General features: G+C 51.2%; 1 protein-coding gene across 8 annotated transcripts in view; it reads left to right on the top strand.

Annotated features, from left to right (window-relative positions):
* Zan (zonadhesin) overlaps positions 1-20068 on the top strand; it is a 103696-nt gene that overhangs the window by 7035 nt on the left and 76593 nt on the right. For all 8 annotated transcript variants that reach the window (XM_076560846.1, XM_076560845.1, XM_076560847.1 and 5 more), the window contains exons 7-23: positions 1191-1355; positions 2247-2338; positions 2904-2982; positions 3089-3235; positions 3995-4266; positions 4860-4944; positions 5569-6792; positions 7459-7643; positions 10919-11060; positions 11353-11469; positions 12516-12640; positions 12873-13018; positions 14661-14804; positions 15665-15769; positions 15882-16051; positions 17490-17692; positions 18869-19010. In XM_076560846.1, the coding sequence (XP_076416961.1) occupies positions 1191-1355; positions 2247-2338; positions 2904-2982; positions 3089-3235; positions 3995-4266; positions 4860-4944; positions 5569-6792; positions 7459-7643; positions 10919-11060; positions 11353-11469; positions 12516-12640; positions 12873-13018; positions 14661-14804; positions 15665-15769; positions 15882-16051; positions 17490-17692; positions 18869-19010 (3543 nt within the window). The remainder of the gene's footprint in view (positions 1-1190; positions 1356-2246; positions 2339-2903; positions 2983-3088; positions 3236-3994; positions 4267-4859; positions 4945-5568; positions 6793-7458; positions 7644-10918; positions 11061-11352; positions 11470-12515; positions 12641-12872; positions 13019-14660; positions 14805-15664; positions 15770-15881; positions 16052-17489; positions 17693-18868; positions 19011-20068) is intronic.

The following is a 20068-nucleotide window of genomic DNA, read 5'->3' as shown; positions in this document are numbered from 1 at the left end:
CCAAGTTTTAGAGGTCAGACTTCAAGTGATGTTTGATTTCCATTTCCAGTGCATACTTGTTTTTTTTTTTTCTTTATTTTTATTTTTTATTTTGGTTTTTCGAGACAGGGTTTCTCTGTGTAGCCCTGGCTGTCCTGGAACTCACGCTGTAGACCGGGCTGGCCTTGAACTCACAGAGATCTGCCTGCCTCAGCCTCGGAGTGCTGGGGTTAATGGTGTGCGCTACCCTCCTGTTCCGGGAGGTTTGCCTTCTAGAAAGTTCTTCAACCTCTCCTTCCCTCTATTTGAAAGCCCCAGTAAATGCCCTGGGCATCTCCTCTCTTTACCTTTTAGCCTTTAACATTACATCCCAAATCAGTCTTGTTAGTAGCTGTTGGTTGGGTTTTTAATCTTTCCTGTTTTGTTTCGAGCAAGGACTCCAAGCTCAAGCTTTGAGCTCCAATCTCCTGTCTCAGGTTCCCAAGATGCTGGCTGAAACTACAGGCACCAGGCCTTCGGGCCCTTGTTTCTTCTTGCTTTCTCCTTCGCCATTTATTTACTTCCTTCCCTTCTTCCTTCTCCTGTTTTCCCGACACCTGCTTGTTTTCTGGGCTTCCTGGCCTCCCTCAGCCAAGGTTTGCAGGAGCCAATGGGTGTGGGACAGGAGTACGCATGCCTGCGCGGACCTCCGCCTCCCATCAGGGCCCTCTCCCCTCCCTCTTGGTTACTAGTTGCGTCACTAAGCGAACCTCACGCTGATTGGCTGTCTGGCTATGATTTTTTTTTTTTCTTTTTGGTTTTTTTTTCGAGACAGGGTTTCTTTGTGTAGCTTTGGTGCCTGTCCTGGAACTCACTCTGTAAACCAGGCTGGCCTCTAACTCACAGAGATCGCCTGCCTCTGCCTCCCAAGTGCTGGGATTAAAGGCGTGCGCCACCACCGCCCGGCCTGTCTGGCTATGATTAAGGGACCCAAGAGACAAGACTGTGGTGGCTGTTTCTGAGAGGATGCCTGCATTTATTATAGCGACACCGGCTCTTTACCCAGTCCCAGCACTCTGCCAGAGGTGGCTGGGTGTAACTCCCTCCGCACAGCCACATTCTAGGCGGCTGTCGGAACTCCCCATGGCCAGGTTCCCATCCTCCCAGGTTCCTATGCCTTGGTTACTGACTCCCCTCCATCCCAGCCTCTTCACTGGCCCTTTCTTTCGCAGGTGGCTACTACATGCTCCTGGACTCCGCGAACGCTAGGCCAGGACAGAAAGCCGTGCTTCTGAGTCCCCTGAGCCATTCCAGTGGCTGTCTGACCCTGTCTTTCAGCTACATCATGCGCGGCCGGTCGCCTGGCGAGGGCCTTTTCGTCTATGCTACATTCTTGGGTTAGAGGAGATCATTGACCAGGGCACATCTGGGAGGGCTGCACTGATGGAGAAATAAGGAGGAGTATCTCCTTAGGATGCATTTGTGAGACTGTTCTGTGTTTTAGAAATGGGAAGGGCGCTGGATTCTAGAAAAGTAAAGTACAGCCATGGCGGGCCGTGGCTATAATAGTAGCACTTGAGGGGTATGGGGCGGAAGATTCAAAGTTCAAGGCCAGTCTCTGCTACAAAGTGTGTTTGAAGTCAGCCTATACTGCAGGAGACTGTCTAAAATAAACAAACACACCAGCCAGGTGAATAGCTCAGTTATTAAAGCGTTTGTCACACAAGTTTGAGGACCTGACGACCATCCCCCAACACCCATGTAAACATAGTAATGCTTGTAACCCCAGCCCTGGGGAGGCAGAAAAGGATCCCTGGGGGCTCCCTGGTCAGCTAGTTTAGGCTAACTAATAAGCCCCAGGTCTGAGATACTCTGCTTCAAAAACCAAAATGAATAGCTCCTGAGGAAGGATGCCTGAAGGGAACAGATGTGCACGCACATCTGCATATGCACATCTGCATATAAACCTGCACACACGTACACTTATAGGTACGCACATGCATTCATGTGCTCTTGTGCACATAGACACCCACAAAGCAGGAGCAAAGAGTGAGAGTGCATACATGCGCATATGTGTGCACACACACAAAGCGGGAGAGAATGCACGCATGTGCACGTGTACACACACACACACACACACGCACACGCACACGCACACACACAAAGCAGGAGGTGGGGTAGGGATTGTTTGCATCTGTAGGAATATTGTCCTAGCATTCTCTGTACAGCTTGTCCTTCACTCCAAGTCCCCACAAACTTCCTTCCCTTCTGGTTTTCCTCCACTGTAGGCAACATCCGGAAACACACTCTCTTCTCAGGACACCCCGGACCCAACTGGCAGTCTGTGTCTGTCAATTATACAGGACAGGGACAGATACAGGTACAGAGGAGCAAGGTCCTCATTAGGAGTCCCTATGTATGGTAGGTTCTCTCTGCGTTGGGATGAGCTGAGGTTCTGGGCAGCAGGAGCAGGAGCTGGGTCTTCGAGTGGAATGCCAGATGAGAGGTGTCTTAGTTTCTTTCCTGTCAAGGTGACCAAACACCCTAACAAAAGCAACTTAAGGGAGAAAGAATTTATCCTGGGTGACAGGACAAGGGTACAGTCCACCACAGTGAGGAATTCATGGCACCAGGAGCTTGAAGCAACTGGTCACTCCCATCCCAGTCAGGAAGCAGAGAATGATGAGCACATACACGCTGCTGGTCAGCTCCCTTACACCGTCAACACAGCCCAGGGAATGACGCCGCCCATGGTGGGTGGGTTCGCCCACCTCAGTTAACATAAAACAATCCCCCAGTAGGCATGTCCAGAGGCCTACCTCTCGGGTGACTTTAGATTCTGTCAAGTTGATGATTAATAGCAGCCTTCAGAAGAGGACTGGAAGATTGGGGGCGGAGGGTTGACTGGCCTGGTCACTCCAGGCCTGCTCTCCGTTTCTTTTCAGTTCATGGTGGTGGGTATGTTTGGAGAGATACCAGAGCCAGCAATAGCTGTGGATGCGATCAGCATTGCTCCCTGTGGGGGTGAGAACACAGCCTTGGGAACCTCTGCTGAGAGAGGGGTTGGCGTCATGGGGCGGGGCTGGGGCACAGGCTGAGTGTCTCAAACTTCCCTCTTGGAATCTTCTAGAGAGTTTTCCTCAGTGCAGCTTTGAAGACAGAACTCATCCTTTCTGTGACTGGAACCATGTGCTTGGAGATCCTGGACACTGGAGCTGGGGAAGCAAAAGCGTACCCACCCCCATCTCAGGGCCCCCCAGAGAGTTCCCATTTGGAGGTGAGAAGACTTCTCCATGGTTATGAGTCATTGCATCAGCATCCAGCTAGGGACTTGGTGAGGATGAGGAGGGTGTAGGGAGCCACCTCCTGCAGGTGTTTATGGAGAACTCAGATCCGGAAAGTGGACTCTGCCGAGGCTGCTCAAGACAGTGGGATCATTGCAACCCAGCAGGAAACCCAGGCTTCCCCACATGGGCACAGCTTCGTTGTCGCGGTTGCCAAGAATCCTCCAGAGAGGGGCTGGCGTGTGTCTGTGTGTGGCTCAACAACAGAGCACTTGCTGAGCATGTGAAAGTCCCTAGGTTCTATTCCTAGCTTTCGGGGTGGGATGGGGAAGAGCAATTGAGGCTTTGCTCTACATTGAGCCCAAGACTTCAAAAACCCACAGTCGTATTTCTAGCCAAGACATTTGCGGCTGATGCCAATAGACTCTGGGCTGTAGAATGGGTTTCCCGTGTCTTCTGGCCTCCTTCAGTTAAGACTCCTAAGTGAGCAGAGTGCCCTTGCTGTGATGCAAACCTGTGAATGGGGAGGCTAAGGCAGGGACGTTGTAAGTTCTAGGGCAGCCTGAGCTGTATAACAAGACCCTGCCTCAGAAACTAAAGAAAAGAGCAAAGAGGAACACTACAGTGCATGTCGGGTTGTGTGCTCACCTGGGAAGCTCGACATGGCCACAGCACGTAGCTAGACTTGTCATGTCGGCAGGTGTCCGTGTGGGGAGGGGCTCACCTTTCTGGTTCCCACTTCCTTCATCCAGGGGATCATTATATTTACTTCGATTCCGTCAAGTTATCCCAGGCAGGACAGTCTGCCAAGTTGGTGAGTCCACCCTTCTGTGCCCCTGGGGACGTCTGTGTGGAGTTTGCTTACCACATGTACGGCCTTGGAGAAGGGACCACACTCAAGCTCCTGCTGGGGAGTCCTGCGGGCAGTTCGCCCGTTTCCCTGTGGAGCCGTGTTGGATCTCAGAGCACGAGCTGGGTGAACAGCTCTGTCACCATCCCGAAGGGGCATCAGCAGCCCATGCAGGTGAGACATGGAGAGTGGGCCCTGTATGTATGGGGGGGGGGCACGTAATAAGGGGTCCAGGGTCCAGGGTGGGTGATAAACTGAGGTAGAAAGGTGATATGTTAGTTTTTCTTGGGTGCTGTGACAAAATGCCTTACAGGAGCAACTTAGGCAAGGAGAGATTTGACTTAGGGTTTTGGGGTGGGGTAGAGGCCATCATGGCGGGGAAGGCATGGTGGCTGGGCTCATCCTGCATGAGCTTGCTGGGTGGCTCATAAAGACCACAAAGCAGGGAACTGTACCAAAAGTAAGGCCAGGCTACAACCATCAGATGCCCATCTCCTAACGGCCTATGTCTAAAAGTTCCTACCACCTCCAAACAGCGCCACCAGATGAGGACCAAGTATTCTAACACACAGGCCCATTTGGGGCATTTCAGATTCAGGTCGTAAGAGGAGGAAAGAGCACAGAGAGGAGGCAGACCTAAGGTTCAATGGGGTGGGGGTGTGCTGGATGATCGAGGCTCTAACGAAGGGATGCTCAGGCAGAGGACACGCACGTGCAGCAGACTTTTATTGTCCTGTTCTTCCTTCTTTGTCCCCCGTGGCCTGCAGTTGTTTCTCGAGGCCACTCGGGGTACCAGCACCGCCTTTGTCGTAGCTGTGAATTTTATCTTCATCACTCATGGACCATGTCGGGGTAAGATGAAACTCGAGGGCCCAGCCTCTCCCACCCTCAGTACCGGGAATTAGAACCCCGTGCCTCATAGCTGCTGGGCAAGCACTCGTGTGCTCTGTCACACCCCAGCCCTTCCCTAGAGGATTCTAGGCAAGTGCCCTCCTACTGCACTGTAGCCCTCGCCCCTCTTGGGGATCCTAGGAAAGTTCCCTGCTACTGAACGCTATTCCCGGGCTTGTTGTATTTTCACAGTAAGACAGGCTTTCCAAGGTAGCCCATGCGGCCTCAAACTTGTGATCCTTTTGCCTCAATGTCACTGGTGACTATGATGACAGATGGGCACACTATACCCCGCTATGACTGTGTCTTTGATGGCATGAGTTTGTGTGGCAGGATCCAGAACCTTCCTTCTCTAGTGGTACTGCAGGCAGGCCCTATCTCCTATTCAGTTTTGTGATTCCTGTACCTGGCACTAACGTGTTTTGGGAGTTCTGTCTCTTGAATAAGTGAGTGAAGGTTAGGGGATTGGGAACAGAAACAGGGGTGACAAAGTGGCCCCCATGAACCCACCCACTCCTATTTAGGTGAGTGAAAGGGAGGTGGTCTAATTTTGACTAATTAACAGGATTTTGTTTTTCTTTGTAGTATCGCAGCAGACAGAGATTCTACCTACTGGTCCTTCTGAAAACATTGTCTTTATAGTCCCTACAGAAGCAACCCCTATTTCCGTAGAAATATCTTCCACTCACACTGAAGAGACCACCACCCCTACAGAAGTGGCCACTGTAACTGTGGAGGTGACCAGTGTCCTTCAGGAGAGCATACCCACAGAAGTGACCAGCGTCTCTCCTGAAGGGACCAGTGTCCTTCAGGGGAGCATACCCACAGAAGTGACCGCTGTCCCCACAGAAGTGACCAGTGTCTCCCCTGAAGGGACCAGTGTCCTTCAGGGGAGCATACCCACAGAAGTGACCGCTGTCCCCACAGAAGTGACCAGCGTCTCTCCTGAAGGGACCAGTATCCTTCAGGAGAGCATACCCACAGAAGTGACCAGCGTCTCTCCTGAAGGGACCAGTGTCCTTCAGGAGAGCATACCCACAGAAGTGACCAGTGTCTCTCCTGAAGGGACCAGTGTCCTTCAGGAGAGCATACCCACAGAAGTGACCAGCGTCTCTCCTGAAGGGACCAGTGTCCTTCAGGAGAGCATACCCACAGAAGTGACCAGTGTCTCTCCTGAAGGGACCAGTGTCCTTCAGGAGAGCATACCCACAGAAGTGACCGCTGTCCCCACAGAAGTGACTGCTATCCCCACCATCCCTACAGAAGTGACCACTGTCTCTCCTGAAGGGTCCATCATCTCTACAGAAGTGACCACTGCCACCACAGAAGTGACCACTGCCACCACAGGAGTGACCACTGCCACCACAGGAGTGACCACCCTCTCTCCTGAAGGGACCATTATTCCTACAGAAGTGACCACTGTCTCTACTGAGGAGACCACCACCTCTACAGAAGTGACCACTGTCTCTCCTGAAGAGACTACCATCCCTACAGAAGTGACCACTGTTTCTCCTGAAGAGACTACCATCCCTACAGAAGTGACCACTGTCTCTCCTGAAGAGACTACCATCCCTACAGAAGTGACCACTGTCTCTCCTGAAGAGACCACCACCTCTACAGAAGTGACCACTGTCTCTCCTGAGGAGTCTACCACCCCTCCTGTAGGGATTACTATCTCCTCTGAAGAGACCACTGTTCTTACAGAGCAATCTACTGTCCTCATGCAAATGCCCACAACCTGTAGACCACCCTGTCCAAGCCCTTCACAGGTTCCAGGTGTCTTGACGACCAGCATGGCCACAGCTACAGGTATATCTGCCACAGGGATAAGGTGGACAGAGCATCGGCTGGAGCTCTCAGAGGAAGACAGTGAGGAGATTAGGGAAGGATGTTCCGGGAGTGAAAGGCCACAAACTGAGTCATATCCTCAGGCTCCTTTCCTCTTTTTTTCCTTCTTCTGACCTCATTCTATTTCTCTCCCTTCTCCTTTCCTTCCTGTCTTCCCACATAGCTGAGGCTAGCCTCAAATTGATGATCTTCTTGCCTTGGTCTCCAGAGTAATAGGATTACAGGCATGTACCACCACACCTAACATTGACCTGAATATTTCATACAAATGGAACCACGGAATGGGTTTATGAGCACAATGTCTTCAATAATGCAGTATTATTATAACATTGGTCAGAACTTTTTTTCGTTTTTGAGACAAGGTCCTGTTATGTAGCTCAGGCTGGCCTCGAATCCTTGGAAGTCTTCCTACCTCAGCTTCCCACGGAAGCCACCATGCCCAGCTATTTCATTCTTCTTCCTCTTTTTTTTTATGACAGAATAAATGCAGGCTTATTTAGAAAAGAACTTGAGCTCAGGGTAGGAGAGAGACAGGGAGGCTTTGGGGGCAGGATGGGGCAGGGTGGGGAGGGGTGGGGCGGGGAGCAGCTGTGTAATGAAGCCTGATGAGGCTGTGTTTTCCTTCAGAGAGCTGCCCTGCAAATGCCCACTTTGAATTGTGTGCATGCCCTGCATCCTGTGAGAGCCCCAAGCCCAACTGCCAGTCTCCCTGCAGCCCTGGCTGTGTCTGCAATCCTGGGTTTTTGTTTAGTAACAATCAATGCATCAACGAGTCAGCCTGCAATTGCTTCTACAACAACAAGTACTATCAGGTATGCCTCCCGGGTGCCCAGCTTTCCAAAGGGGAACTGATGCCAGAACACCCGGGCCCTGGTGCCCCCGATCTCTGTGAGAGAGGAGCTTAGAGAGCCCCAGGGTGTAGGCTCAAAGGACTGGATACACAATGGTAGAGCCATTCATTCAGCACTGGATTGGGTTTCAGTGCTGAGGATGGAGCCAAGGACCCCTTGCCTTCTAGGGAAGTGCTCTACTAAGGACCCACACTCGCACCTCTTCACTGGGGCATTTTGAACAGGTGCTCTACCACTGAGCAATGCCCTCAGCCCCTCACTGAGGACTGTAGGGTAGTTCTCTACCACTGAGCTGCATCCCCAGCCTAGGACTGACTGCATTTTCAGAGCTCAGTCACCAGGTATGGATGGTGACTGGCATACTAGACAGATCTAGAGTCAGGTAGCAGAGCTGGAACATGGATGCGGTATTCATTTTCTGCATGATCTTGAGAAAGTTCATCTTGTTAAATCTGTTTCTGTGGCTATAAGAATATGCATAATAAGACCTACCTTTTTATTTAGTTGGTTTTTTCATTTTTTAAATTTTAATAAATTTATTGATTTATTTTACATCCCAGTTGCAGTTTCCCCATGCTCCCCCTGCCCCCCCAGCCCCCCAGCAATCCACCGCCCCTCCATTTCTGTTTAGGAAAGGGCAGATCTCCCATGAGTATCAACACAACATGGCATATAAAGTTGCAGTAAGACTAAGCACCTCCCCATGTATTAAGGCTGGGCAAGGTGACCCGGTATGGGGAGTAGGGTCCCAAAAGTCAGTAAAAGAGTCAGAGACATCTCCTGTTCCCACTGTTAGGATTCCCACAAAAGGGCCAAGCTACACAACTGTCACATTTTTTGCTTTTTTTTTTTTTTTCTCGAGTCAGAGTTTCTCTGTGTAGTTTTTGGTGCCTGTCCTAGATCTTGCTTGTAGACCAGGCTGGCCTCAAACTCACAGAGATCCGCCTGGCTCTGGCTCTGCCTCCCGAGTGCTGGGATTAAAGGTGTGTGCCACCACTGCCTGGCTTATTTAGTTACTTTTGAGATATAGTCTCATAAGTCCCAGGTGGACCTTCAACTCCTCATGTCGCTGAGGATGACCTTGTACATTTGATTCTTCTGCCTCCACCTTCCAAGTGCTGGGCTACGGGTGTCCAGTTATGTAGCACTGAGGACTGAACTGAGGATTTTGTGCCCTCAGACAAGCCCCCTAGTCACCTAAGCCACACCCAGCCCTCCTCCTCCTCCTCCATGTTTCACTTCCAGCAAGAAGAGGGAAGGTTATGGAATATTGTTGTTGCTGTTCTGAGCGGACTCTTACTGGCTAATCTAGGCTAGCCTGGAGCCCACTTTGTAGCCCAGGCTGATCACAAACTTGAGTCAATTCTCCTGCCTCAGTCTTCCAAGCATTGGGATTACAGGTGTGCACTACCACTCTGGGCTTAAGATTTTCTCTCCTTACCTCATAGTGCATAAAGTTAGATGTGCCAGCACACACCTGTAATCTTAACACTGGAGATAGAGACAGGGGGACCAGGAGTTCAAGATCATCCTCTGCTGGTTAAGGGAATTCAAGGCTAGCCTGGGCTACATGAGATATGGTTTGAAAAATAAAAAACTAAACAGATTTTCTTTTTTTGTAAAGATGCGTTTTGGTTTCATTGTTGTTGCTCTGATAAAAGACCAGATAAAAAACAAACTTTGGGTGGGGAGGATTTATTTTAGCTCACAATTCCAAGTCACGGTCCATCATTGAGAGGAAATCAAGGTAGCAAAGGCAAAAGATAGCTGGTTTTACTTTTATTCTATCTACAGTCGAGGGCAGAGGAGCGATGCGCGCACACCTAGTGCTCAGCTGGCTTTATAGAGAGATCTCATACAGTCCAGGGCCTCAAACCAGAGAACGGTGCTGGGCACTTTCAGGCTGGGTCTTCCCACGTCAATTAAGGCAATAAGACAATTCCCCGGAATGTCTACAGACCAACTTAATTTAGACAACACCTCTAGGAGACTCTCTTCCTGGGTGACTGTAGATTGTATCAAGTTGCCAATTAAAACTGGATCCTTCTTAATAATTACTTAATTATTACTTAATAAATGCTCATTGCTGTTATGAGCAATTCATGATAAACACATGCAATCTGTTAATCAAAAATGCTGCTGGGCGTGGTGGTACATGCCTTTAATACCAGCATTTGGGAGGCAGAGACCAGCCTGGTCTACAAAGGGAGTTCCAGGACAGCCAGGGCTACATAGAGAAACAGTGTCTCACCTTAAAAAAAAAAAAAAAAAAAAAAAAAAAAAGCAAATAAATAATAAATAAATAAAAATAAAAAATGCTAAAGTGGGCTGGATGTGGTGGCACATGTCTTTCATCTCAGCACTGGTAGAGGCAGAGGCAGGCTGGGTCTCTGTAAGTTCAAGGCCAACCCGGTCTACAAGGTGACACCCTGTCTCATGAAAACAACAATAAAACCAGAACCACAACCAAACAAAAAGTGCTTTAAGCAAACGATATGTGGTGACACAAACTGTAACTCCAGCACTTGGGAGGCTGAGGCGGGAGTTACCTGAATTCCATGTCGTGAGACCCTGCTTCAGAAACAGGACAAAGCTCAAGGCTGCTGAAATGGCCCAGCAGGTAAAGGCACTCACCTCTGAGCCTTGAGCCTGAGTTCCAGCCCCAGGACCCATACAGCGGAAGGAGATGACAGATTCCCAAAGAAAGCTGTTCTCGGATCTCCAGACTTGTGCCATGGCCCATGAACACACACACACACACACACACACACACACACACACACACACACACACACACACACTCAAGAACTGTGGCTTTGTTGTGGGGGTCCCTGGACCCAAGTCCCTGTTCAGGGCATCGAGGCAAGCTTCCACCTCTTAAAAGGTTCCTATGAGGAGGAGAGAGGAGTAACAATTTTTTAGATAGAAAGATAGCAGAGAGGAGACAGACAGAAACACAGGATAGCTTTGGGAGGACCTGGATCAAAATCCACTGGCCCCTTCTGTCTCTTCAAAGGGGCTTTTTATAACAATGCCAAGGGGTGGGGCAAAAGTCCTTCCCTTGCTAGATCAAAGCACACAGCACAGCCAAGTGCAGACCCTTCCCAACACCTGGTAACCACGCCCATGGTCAAATCATCCCCTTATGCAGCCCTGCTGGGTAAAGCAAGCTCGGATCTCACTTGGAAACCTCTGAGGGTCTCCACACCTTGTGACTCTCGATCTGTTGCCCTTAGCCTGGGGAAGAATGGTTCAGTCCCAACTGCACAGAGCGGTGCCGCTGCATGCCCGGCAGCCGGATGGAGTGCCAGATCTCCCAGTGTGGGACACACACTGTCTGCCAGCTGCAGAACGGCCAGTATGAATGCCAGCCCTATGGTAAGCGCTGGCCCTCATGCTGTCATGGTGAGAAGGGGGGTGGGACACTTGGGAGTGCATTTGCTATTCCCATCACCACATCTGCATGTGTTCTGTTCTGGTCCCAGAAAGCCACCCCTCCTGTCTTTCTAAATCATTACTCTGTCAGAGTGGGTGAGAGCTTGTATCCTCCACATCTCCCTCGAGCAGTGGAGCTGGGAATATCTCTGGGTAGGAGAGGCTGGGGTGTGGGATTCAGTCAAGTCGGACACTGGAAACAGCTTCCTACATCTCCGTTCCCCTTCTCTGGCAGGTAGTGCTACCTGCCTGGTCTATGGGGACCTTCATTTTGTCACCTTTGATGAGAAGAACATTGACTTCACAGGGACATGTACCTATATCTTGACCCAAATCTGCGAGAACACCACAGGTAGGGGACTGGAGCCAGAGCTGGGGATGGGGGGTGGGGGAGGTGGGCAGGGGCTGAGATTATAGAGTAAGTGTCAGGCTCGGGGACACAGGAGGTGGTCGAACACTGGACCAAAGCCCTCTGTTAAGCGGCAGCTGGGATGTGCAGGGCACACAGAGACAAGGCTTTCGGGGGGGCCCCCTCCTGGGGAAGTGCAGCGAAGCTATCATCGTCCTGCTACTGTGGGAGGTTCCCTGGGCAGAGTGAGTTACTGGTAAAGGGACTCTTGCTGGAGGATGTGCCTCAGTCAGTAGAGTGCTTGCTTAGTGGGTATGAAGCACTGGTTTCCACCCCCAGGGCCTCAGCAGTGTGGAGTGCAAGCCTGTCCTCTCAACACTGGGCAGGTGGATCTCCAGGAGTTCAAGGTCATCTCAGCTACAGAGTTTGAGACCAGCCTGGGCTACATGAAACAGGGTGACAGGGACTCATGAATGAACAAGATTGCCTGAAGATGTCCCAGTCCATGGCGGGGAGACAGGCAACCATAACAGCAGACAGTCATGCCATGTCCCTTTCTCTTTGGGTTCTGAGACCCTTACCAAGTCTCAGGGCCATATCCCTGAACCTTCTGTCTGCCCCATAGTGCCAGGGTGGGCACCGCCACCAACAGGGTCTCAGAAAGCAGAGGATGGGGTGGTACATGTTTTTAATCCCAGCATTCTGGAGGCTGAAGCAGGAAGAGTGTCAGTTTCAGCTTGGGATACATAGTAAGACTCTGTCTGAAAACCAGTGGGGGCTGGGGGCGCGGCTCAGTTGGTTGGGTGCTTGTTCAGCATGCACAGAGCCCTAACTGGGTTTCACCCCTGGCACCACATAAACTGGATACGGTGGTACATGTCTATAATGCCAGCACCGGGGAGGCAAGAGTGGTACTCTCAGGAGTTCAAGGTCATTCTTAGCTAGCCTAAGCTATAATGAGACCCTGTCTGAAAACAAGCAACCAGCCAAACAAACAAACAAACAAACAAACAAATGTTTGTGATCTGGCCCTTCCTCTCTCCATCTAGAACCATCCTTTAAGATAACTGCAAGCACTGAGGAACGAGGAGTAGAAGGTGTATCCTCCCTAGACAAAGTCTTCATCACCCTGCCAGAGACTACCATTACCATGATCAGGGACAGATACACACTGGTGAGTCCTATCCTCCACTCACCCCCACCAGGCTACAGTCGCCCCACCTGTCCCCAAACCCTGCTAAGGATGGGCTTCAACAAATAACGATGGTGACGCTTCGAACAGCCCGGGGGAGAGAGAGAAGCTGAAGGGAAGCTGTGGGCGTGGTGCCGTTAGCCTTGGGTGTGACGTTAGGGTCTCAGGGTCCTCCCGGACCCCGATCACTCTCTCTGCCTCCTCTATCTGCCAGATTGCGGGACAGAGAGTCACCCTCCCAGTGATACCTTCAAATGGCATCTTTGTGGGTCTAAGCGGGCGATTCGTGGAGCTGAGGACGACATTTGGTTTGCGTGTGAGATGGGATGGTGACAAGCAGCTCTTTGTGACTGTGCCCAGGTAAGGGGAGGCAGCCTAGTCAGGAAGCTGACATTTCTCTCCCAGAGTGCTCCACCCCCAGCCCACCTCCTACCACTGCAGTCCCTCAGGGTTAATCGTTTATATAGGTCCTCAAAGCTGGGAAGCAGCTAACCCAGGCTCAGAAGGGAGACAGTAGGAAGTGGGGTCAGGACAGTGAGGTAACAGCAGGAGGCGCACACAGGCCTTGGGACTGTGCGGCACAGAGTCGCTCCCTCGGGGACTTCGGGGAGCTGTCAGAAGAGCTGATGCTGGACGCGTTCTTCAAGGAAGAGTGGCTCCCCAGATGAATGGAGAAGGACAAGTCAGGCTTTGTGGAAAAGTGACACAGGGACACGGGAGGTGGCTGATCTGGTAAAGAGCTAAGTTCCACCCCTGGAAAAACACACACACACACACACACACACACACACACACAAATCTAGGTACAGTAGTGTGCTTATGATACCAGTGCTAGGGAAGCAGGGGTAAAGGATTCTTGGGGCCTGCTGGCCGTCTACTCTAACTGAATGGGTCAGCTCCAGGGTCAATGAGAGACCCTTGCTCAAAAATGAAGGTGGAGGAGGCTGAGGAGGTAGTTCAGTGGGCAAGGGTTCTTCTTGCACAAGCACAGGACCTGAGCTTGAATCTTAAAAGCTGGACTTGGCTGTGTGTGCATCTGGAACTCCAGTGTTGTATGGGCCAGAGACCGGAGGATCCCTGGAATTTGATGCCTGCCAGCCTAGTTCCAGATTCAGCGAGAGACCCCGTCCCAAAGACATAAAGTGGAGAGTGATCAAGCAGGACATCCAACTTCCTTCTCTGGCCTCTGAGTGCACATGACAGTATTTAAAACACACTCACCAGGGCTGGAGAGATGGCTCAGTGGTTAAGGGATTAAGAGAACGTTCTTAAGCAGACCAGAGGACCCAGGTTAAATTCTGAGCATCTCCACAGCAGCTCACAACTGCCTGTAATTCTATCCCCAAGGGACACGATGCCCTCTTTTGACTTCTGTGGACACTGCATGTATGTAGTGCACCGATATACATGCAGGCAAAACACCCATATGCATAAAATAAAAACACATGCTGGGTGGTAGTGACACACTTCTTTAATTTGGGAGGCAGAGACAAGCAGATCTCTGAGCTCAAGGCCAGCCTGGTCTACAGAGTGAGTTCCAGGACACAAAGAAACCCTGTCTCAAAAAACCAAAAATCAACCAACCGAAAAAACAAAAAACAAATGAAAAAACACTAAAACACATATTCACACATACACACTAAAAAGAAAAAATAAGGGGGACAACACCTGAGGAAGATACCCATTGTTGACCTCTGCCCCCCCCACATGCATGCCTGTGCATATCCACATGCATGTGAGTGTATGCACACACTGAGAGAGATAGAGAGGGGGTGGGGAGAAACACATTCTTGTTTAAACCCATGAGAAGGTAGAGGGCAGCAGAGGATGTTGAGCAGCCAGGTCAGAGGAGACCCTGTACAGATGCTCAGGCTGGGGCCTGTCACAGAATCTGTTAAGAGTGGATAGTCTCAACCCCCTCCTGTCTCTTACCATCAGGGCACACAGCTCACCGTCCCCTTGCTGTGGTCTCTGATGACTTACCCCTCTCCCGGACCCGCAGTACCTACTCAGGCAAACTCTGTGGTTTCTGTGGGAACTATGACGGGGACAGCAGCAATGATTACCGGAAGCCGGATGGCACAATGACACAGGATGAGGATGAGCTGGGGAAGAGCTGGCAGGTAGAAGAGGAAGAGGACAAGAAGTGAGTGGGGCTCTCCCCTGGGGGCCAGGGGTGGTCCTCCGTTTTCAACCCTCTGACCGTGCCCATATTAAGGTCTACCAGAGCTGGGCTTAGCTGTTTGTGCCTGTCATTCCAGAAGAGGCCCAAATGTCTGGGGCTGCAGACATAGCAAGATCCAGTTTCTAAAATCCAAGAGCTGGGGAATATAGCCCAGTGGTGGAGCCCCTGCCTAGAATCCCCCAGTGAGGGGCTGGGGTGTGACTCAGTGGTAGAGCCCCTGCCTAGAGTCCCCCAGTGAGGGGCTGGGGTGTGGCTCAGTGGTAGAGCCCCTGCCTAGAATCCCCCAGTGAGGGGCTGGGGTGTGGCTCAGTGGTAGAGCCCCTGCCTAGAATCCCCCAGTGAGGGGCTGGGGTGTGGCTCAGTGGTAGAGCCCCTGCCTAGAATCCCCCAGTGAGGGGCTGGGGTGTGGCTCAGTGGTAGAGCCCCTGCCTAGAATCCCCCAGTGAGGGGCTGGGGTGTGGCTCAGTGGTAGAGCACCTGCCTAGAACCCCCAGTGAGGGGCTGGGGTGTGGCTCTTTAGTGGAGCACCTGTCTAGTATGCACCAGATGCTGGGTTTGATCCTCAGCAATGTAAAAACTGAAGCAAAAGTAATGGGGTTAGGGTCGGGGGAGTTTGGTAGTACTTGCCTGTGATCTTTACGTTTCCAGGACTATAGGAATGTCAAGGCCAAGCCTGGGCTAACATAGTGAGATTGTCTCAAAAGAACAAATTAAGCTGACTAGCATTGCCCTTTTCTCATTCTCTACCTGAAGACTCCAGCTGTTCCACCTCATTTGGGCTCTTCCAGTCTTGCTGACTGCTTGGGTTGGGTCTCTTCCAGGTGTCAGAACAAGAAGAGCCCCCCATCTTGTGATCCAGCCTTGGGGAGAACTATGTCGGGGTCCAACTTATGTGGCCAGCTTGTCGACCCAAAAGGAACCTTTGAGTATGGAGGAAGGCGGATGGGCTGTCTGGGGTTGCTAGGCACTATGGTTTCTCTGAGGTGGAGCATGGAGGCTCTGCCCTCTCCTGCCCTCTGAGTTAGCTTCTCTCCACAGGTCATGCCTGCTCTACATGAAGGCCTCATCCTTCTTGGATAACTGTGTAACAGACATGTGTAGCTTCCAGGGGCTCCAGCAGATGCTCTGTGCTCATATGTCAGCCATGACTGCCACCTGCCAAGAAGCCGGCTATGCTGTGAAGTCCTGGAGGGGACCCGAGTTCTGCCGTGAGTTAGGACCCAAAGCACTGAGGGATGATCTGGTACAGCTTCCTCTAGATACAGACATGGTACAACCTGTTGATTCCCTACTCCAGTTACATATGAGGACAGGGTAGTGAGGAAAGATGTCTGGGAAAAATCAGTAAGCTGGCCAGACAGCAGTCCTGTAATCTCAGCTACTTTGGAGGCCGAGACAGAAGGATCTAAGTTCAACACCAAGCTGGGCAACTTAGGAGGCTTGTTTCAAAACAAAAAGACAAAAAGAGGGCTAGGTGCATGGCTCAGCAGTAGAGCATATGCCTAGAATCCATTGACAGGGAGCTGGGGTTATGGGTTAGTGGTAGGGTGCTTGCCTAGAACCTGTCAGTGAGAAGTTAGGGGTGTGGCTCGGATGCAGAACACTTTCCTAATGTGCCTAAGACCCTGGATTGAATCCTCAGCGGGGGTGGCGGGTGGGGGTGGGCAGGAGAAGGAAGAAGATGAGAAGAGAAGAAATAGGAGAGGAGGAAAGGACGAGGAAGAGGAGAGGAGGGAGAGGCAGAGGAGAAGGATGAAGAGACGGCAGATCAATAACCATCCATAGTCACTTGGTTCTGTAGGGAAGAAGACAGTGTACTTTTGTGCACACCCCCCCCCCCCCCGGTTCTCATTACATTCAGTGCAGACTGAATGGGTGAGGCTGTACTGGAGCTCTGGCATGGACACCCCAGTCCTCTGGAGAAGCTGCATTAACAGATGCCCATCACCAGGACCAGGCTGTTCATGGCTTGCTGGGTACCACACTTGCTTATTGAGAATGTTGACATATCAGAGTGCCTGTATCCTCTAATTTGTAGCTCATCTGCCTTCCATGGAGGGCCTTGGTAGCACCCACGCAACAAGCTTGGTTTAGGCAGGGGCTTTTGTTTGGTTTGCTTTGGTTTGCTCTTGGAGCCAGGGTCTCATGTAGCCCAGGCTAGTCGTAAGCTCACCATAGAGCTTAAGATGGCACTGAATTCTTGATCCTCCTGCCTCCACCTCCTAGTGCTGGGACTGCAGGCATGCACCATCACAACCAGTTTATGTGGCATGGAAGCCAGGGCTTCATGCATGCATACAGGCACTCTACCAAGTGAGCTACATCCTCAGAATGCAGGCAACTCTTAGCTTCTAGCCGCAAGCCCTACCGGTCAGCTGAGCTCCTGGGCTCATCTTCTCCAAGCCATATTTCTCAATATTGGTCACAGCATCTCTAGCTGGGACCTTCTTAGCATGTTCCTTCCTTCTGTACCTGGTCTCGTCTATCTCCTTTTGAAATTACTTTCTGAGACAGGTTCTCACTCTGCGGCCCAGGCTGCCTGGAATTCTTAATCCTGCTGCCACAGCCTCCTGCCTCCTGGATTTACAGATCTGCACTACCATGTCCAATTTGCCCATTTTCTTACCTAAGCTTTTCCCTCCACAGCCTTGGACTGCCCTCAAAATAGCAGGTACTCCCTGTGTGCCAAACCATGCCCAGAAACCTGCCATCCCGGATCTGCTCTCCAGCCCTGCCCAGAACAGTGTGTGGAAGCCTGCGAGTGTGACCCTGGCTTCGTCCTCAGTGGTTTTGAGTGTGTCCCTCGATCGCAGTGTGGGTGCACCAATGTTGAGGGACGCTACTTCAAGGTGAGCAGCTGGCGTGAATCCCTCAGCCCTAGAGACAAAAGGACTTGCTCTGACTTTCTGAAGCCCTGTGTTGACGTGGGGGAGTGGAGGGGGACAGGCAAGAAAGAGGAAGCCAGAGAAAGCAAGGGTAGCTAAGGCTGGCATACTGGATTCATGCTCTGATAGCTCCCTCTTCCTCTTCCTCTCTCCTGGCTCGACTAATTTCTTTCCTTTCCTCCCTCTTTTCCTTTTTTTGATATTGCTGAAGATAGAACCCAGGGCCTTGTGCATGTTTAGCTTAACAACTGAGCCACACCCCAGTCCCTCACTGGGGGATTCTAGGCAGGTGCTCTAACACTGAGCCACACCCCAGCCCCTCACTGGGGGATTCTAGGCAGGTGCTCTACCACTGAGCCACACCTCAGCCCCTCACTGGGGGATTCTAGGCAGGTGCGCTACCACTGAGCCACACCCCAGCCCCTCACTGGGGGATTCTAGGAAGCAAGGTGTCTACCACTACCCCAAGTCCCTAACTAGGGGGTCTAAGCAAGTCTCTACCACTGAGCCATGACTCAAGCTCTCACTGGGGGATTCAAGGCAGGAGCTCTACAACCAAGTTGTACTAGTTCATGCACCAGAGCTCTAGCTTTTTACTTGTTCTTTTTTTTTTTTCCCCCTCGACAGGATTTCTCTGTGTAGCTTTGGTGCCTGTCCTGGATCTTGCTCTGTAGCCCAGGCTGACCTCGAACTCACAGGATCCGCCTACCTCTGCCTCCCAAGTGCTGGGATTAAAGGCGTGCGCCACAGCCACCCGGCTGCCATGCCAAGGCCAGAGGAGAATCTGCAGGAGTTGGCTCTCTCCTTTTAGTATGTGGGTCACTGGATCGAACTCAACTCCTCAGACTTGGCACTAGGTGTCCCCACCTACTGAGCCACCTTGCTGGCCTTCTTCTTTTTTTTTTAACATCTCATTGATTTGTATGTGTGGTATGTGTATAGTGTGGAGGCCAGGGGGGGATGCCAGGCATCCTGCTCTACCACTTTCTGCTCTGTTCCCCTGGGACAGCGTATCCCACTGCACTTGGTATACTACTGCGCCTGTTCGATACCAGCCTCCTGTACCTAAGCCCAGAGCTTCAGGAAGACCAGACAGCCGACAGGGAAGCCATCTCTTACTGCTTTCCCTCTGTACCCCAGATACAGGAGCAGTGGTTTAATCCGGACTGCAAAGAGATCTGCATTTGCGAAGGCAACAACAGTATCCGCTGCTGGCCTTGGAAGTGTAAGGCCCAGGAAGCCTGTAGCCATAAGGAAGGCATATTAGGCTGTCATGCCCAAGGTGAGCAGTCAAGTCAGCATGGAAGGTGAGCAGGGGCTTCCTTTGAGAGGATGGCGATGGTTCATACTGATTGTCAACTCGACAGGTTCTAGAAACGGGTCTTTGGTGGTGTCTGTTAGCAAGTTTCTAGATTCAGTTAACGGAAGCGAGGAGACCCACACTAGATGTAAGCCTCATCATTCATGGGCTGGTGTCCTGGACTACATAAGAAAGAGAAATCAAGTTGAGTGCCAGCATCCATCTCTCTCTGCCCCCCACTGAGGATGCCATGGGAGCTGTCTCACACCCCCTTCACCATGCTTTCCCACCATGATGGTCTTCCCTGCACACTGTAGGCCAGAACACACCATTCTTAGCTCAAGTTGCTTTTGTAAAGATTTGGTAATAGAGTAATATAGAGTCATACAGTAATAGAAAGTAACAAGGAAAGTAAAATAGAGTAATGTAGAGAGCGTCACCAAAAGCAGCTTTCCCCAAAAACGGCTCAGCTAGAGATTGTGTGTTGGTCATCTTACTGAGATTGGAACAAACATGAGAAAGACCCATTTATTTTGGTTTGTTTGAGACAGGGTTTCTCCGTGTAGTTTTGGTGCCTGTCCTGGATCTCACTCTGTAGACCAGGCTGGCCTCGAACTCACAGAGATCCGCCTGCCTCTGTCTCCCCAGTGCTGGGATTAAAGGCGTGCGCCACCACCGCCCGGCCTGAAAGACCACGTTATAAAGAGGTTATAAAGCAGGTTATAAAGCTGCTGGGGTTTTGCCTGCCTGGAATCCCAGCATTTGGGAGGTGGAGGCAAGAGGCTCGGGAGTTTGAGGTCATCCTCGGCTACATGAGCCTGTGTCAGTATTTTTTTTTTTTTTTTGATTTTTCGAGACAGGGTTTCTCTGTGTAGTTTTGCGCCTTTCCTGGGACTCACTTGGTAGCCCAGGCTGACCTCGAACTTACAGAGATCCTCCTGCCTCTGCCTCCCAGAGTGCTGGGATTAAAGGCGTGCACCACCACTGCCCGGCCTGTGTCAGTATTTAATCTTAAATTTTGTGTCTGTGTGTGTGTGTGT

The sequence above is a fragment of the Peromyscus maniculatus genome, chromosome 23 (assembly GCF_049852395.1).
Source record: "Peromyscus maniculatus bairdii isolate BWxNUB_F1_BW_parent chromosome 23, HU_Pman_BW_mat_3.1, whole genome shotgun sequence".
NCBI classification, from domain to species: Eukaryota; Metazoa; Chordata; class Mammalia; order Rodentia; family Cricetidae; genus Peromyscus; species Peromyscus maniculatus.
The sequence above is the reverse complement of the archived record's forward strand: the minus strand, read 5'-3'. Positions and strand labels throughout refer to the sequence as shown.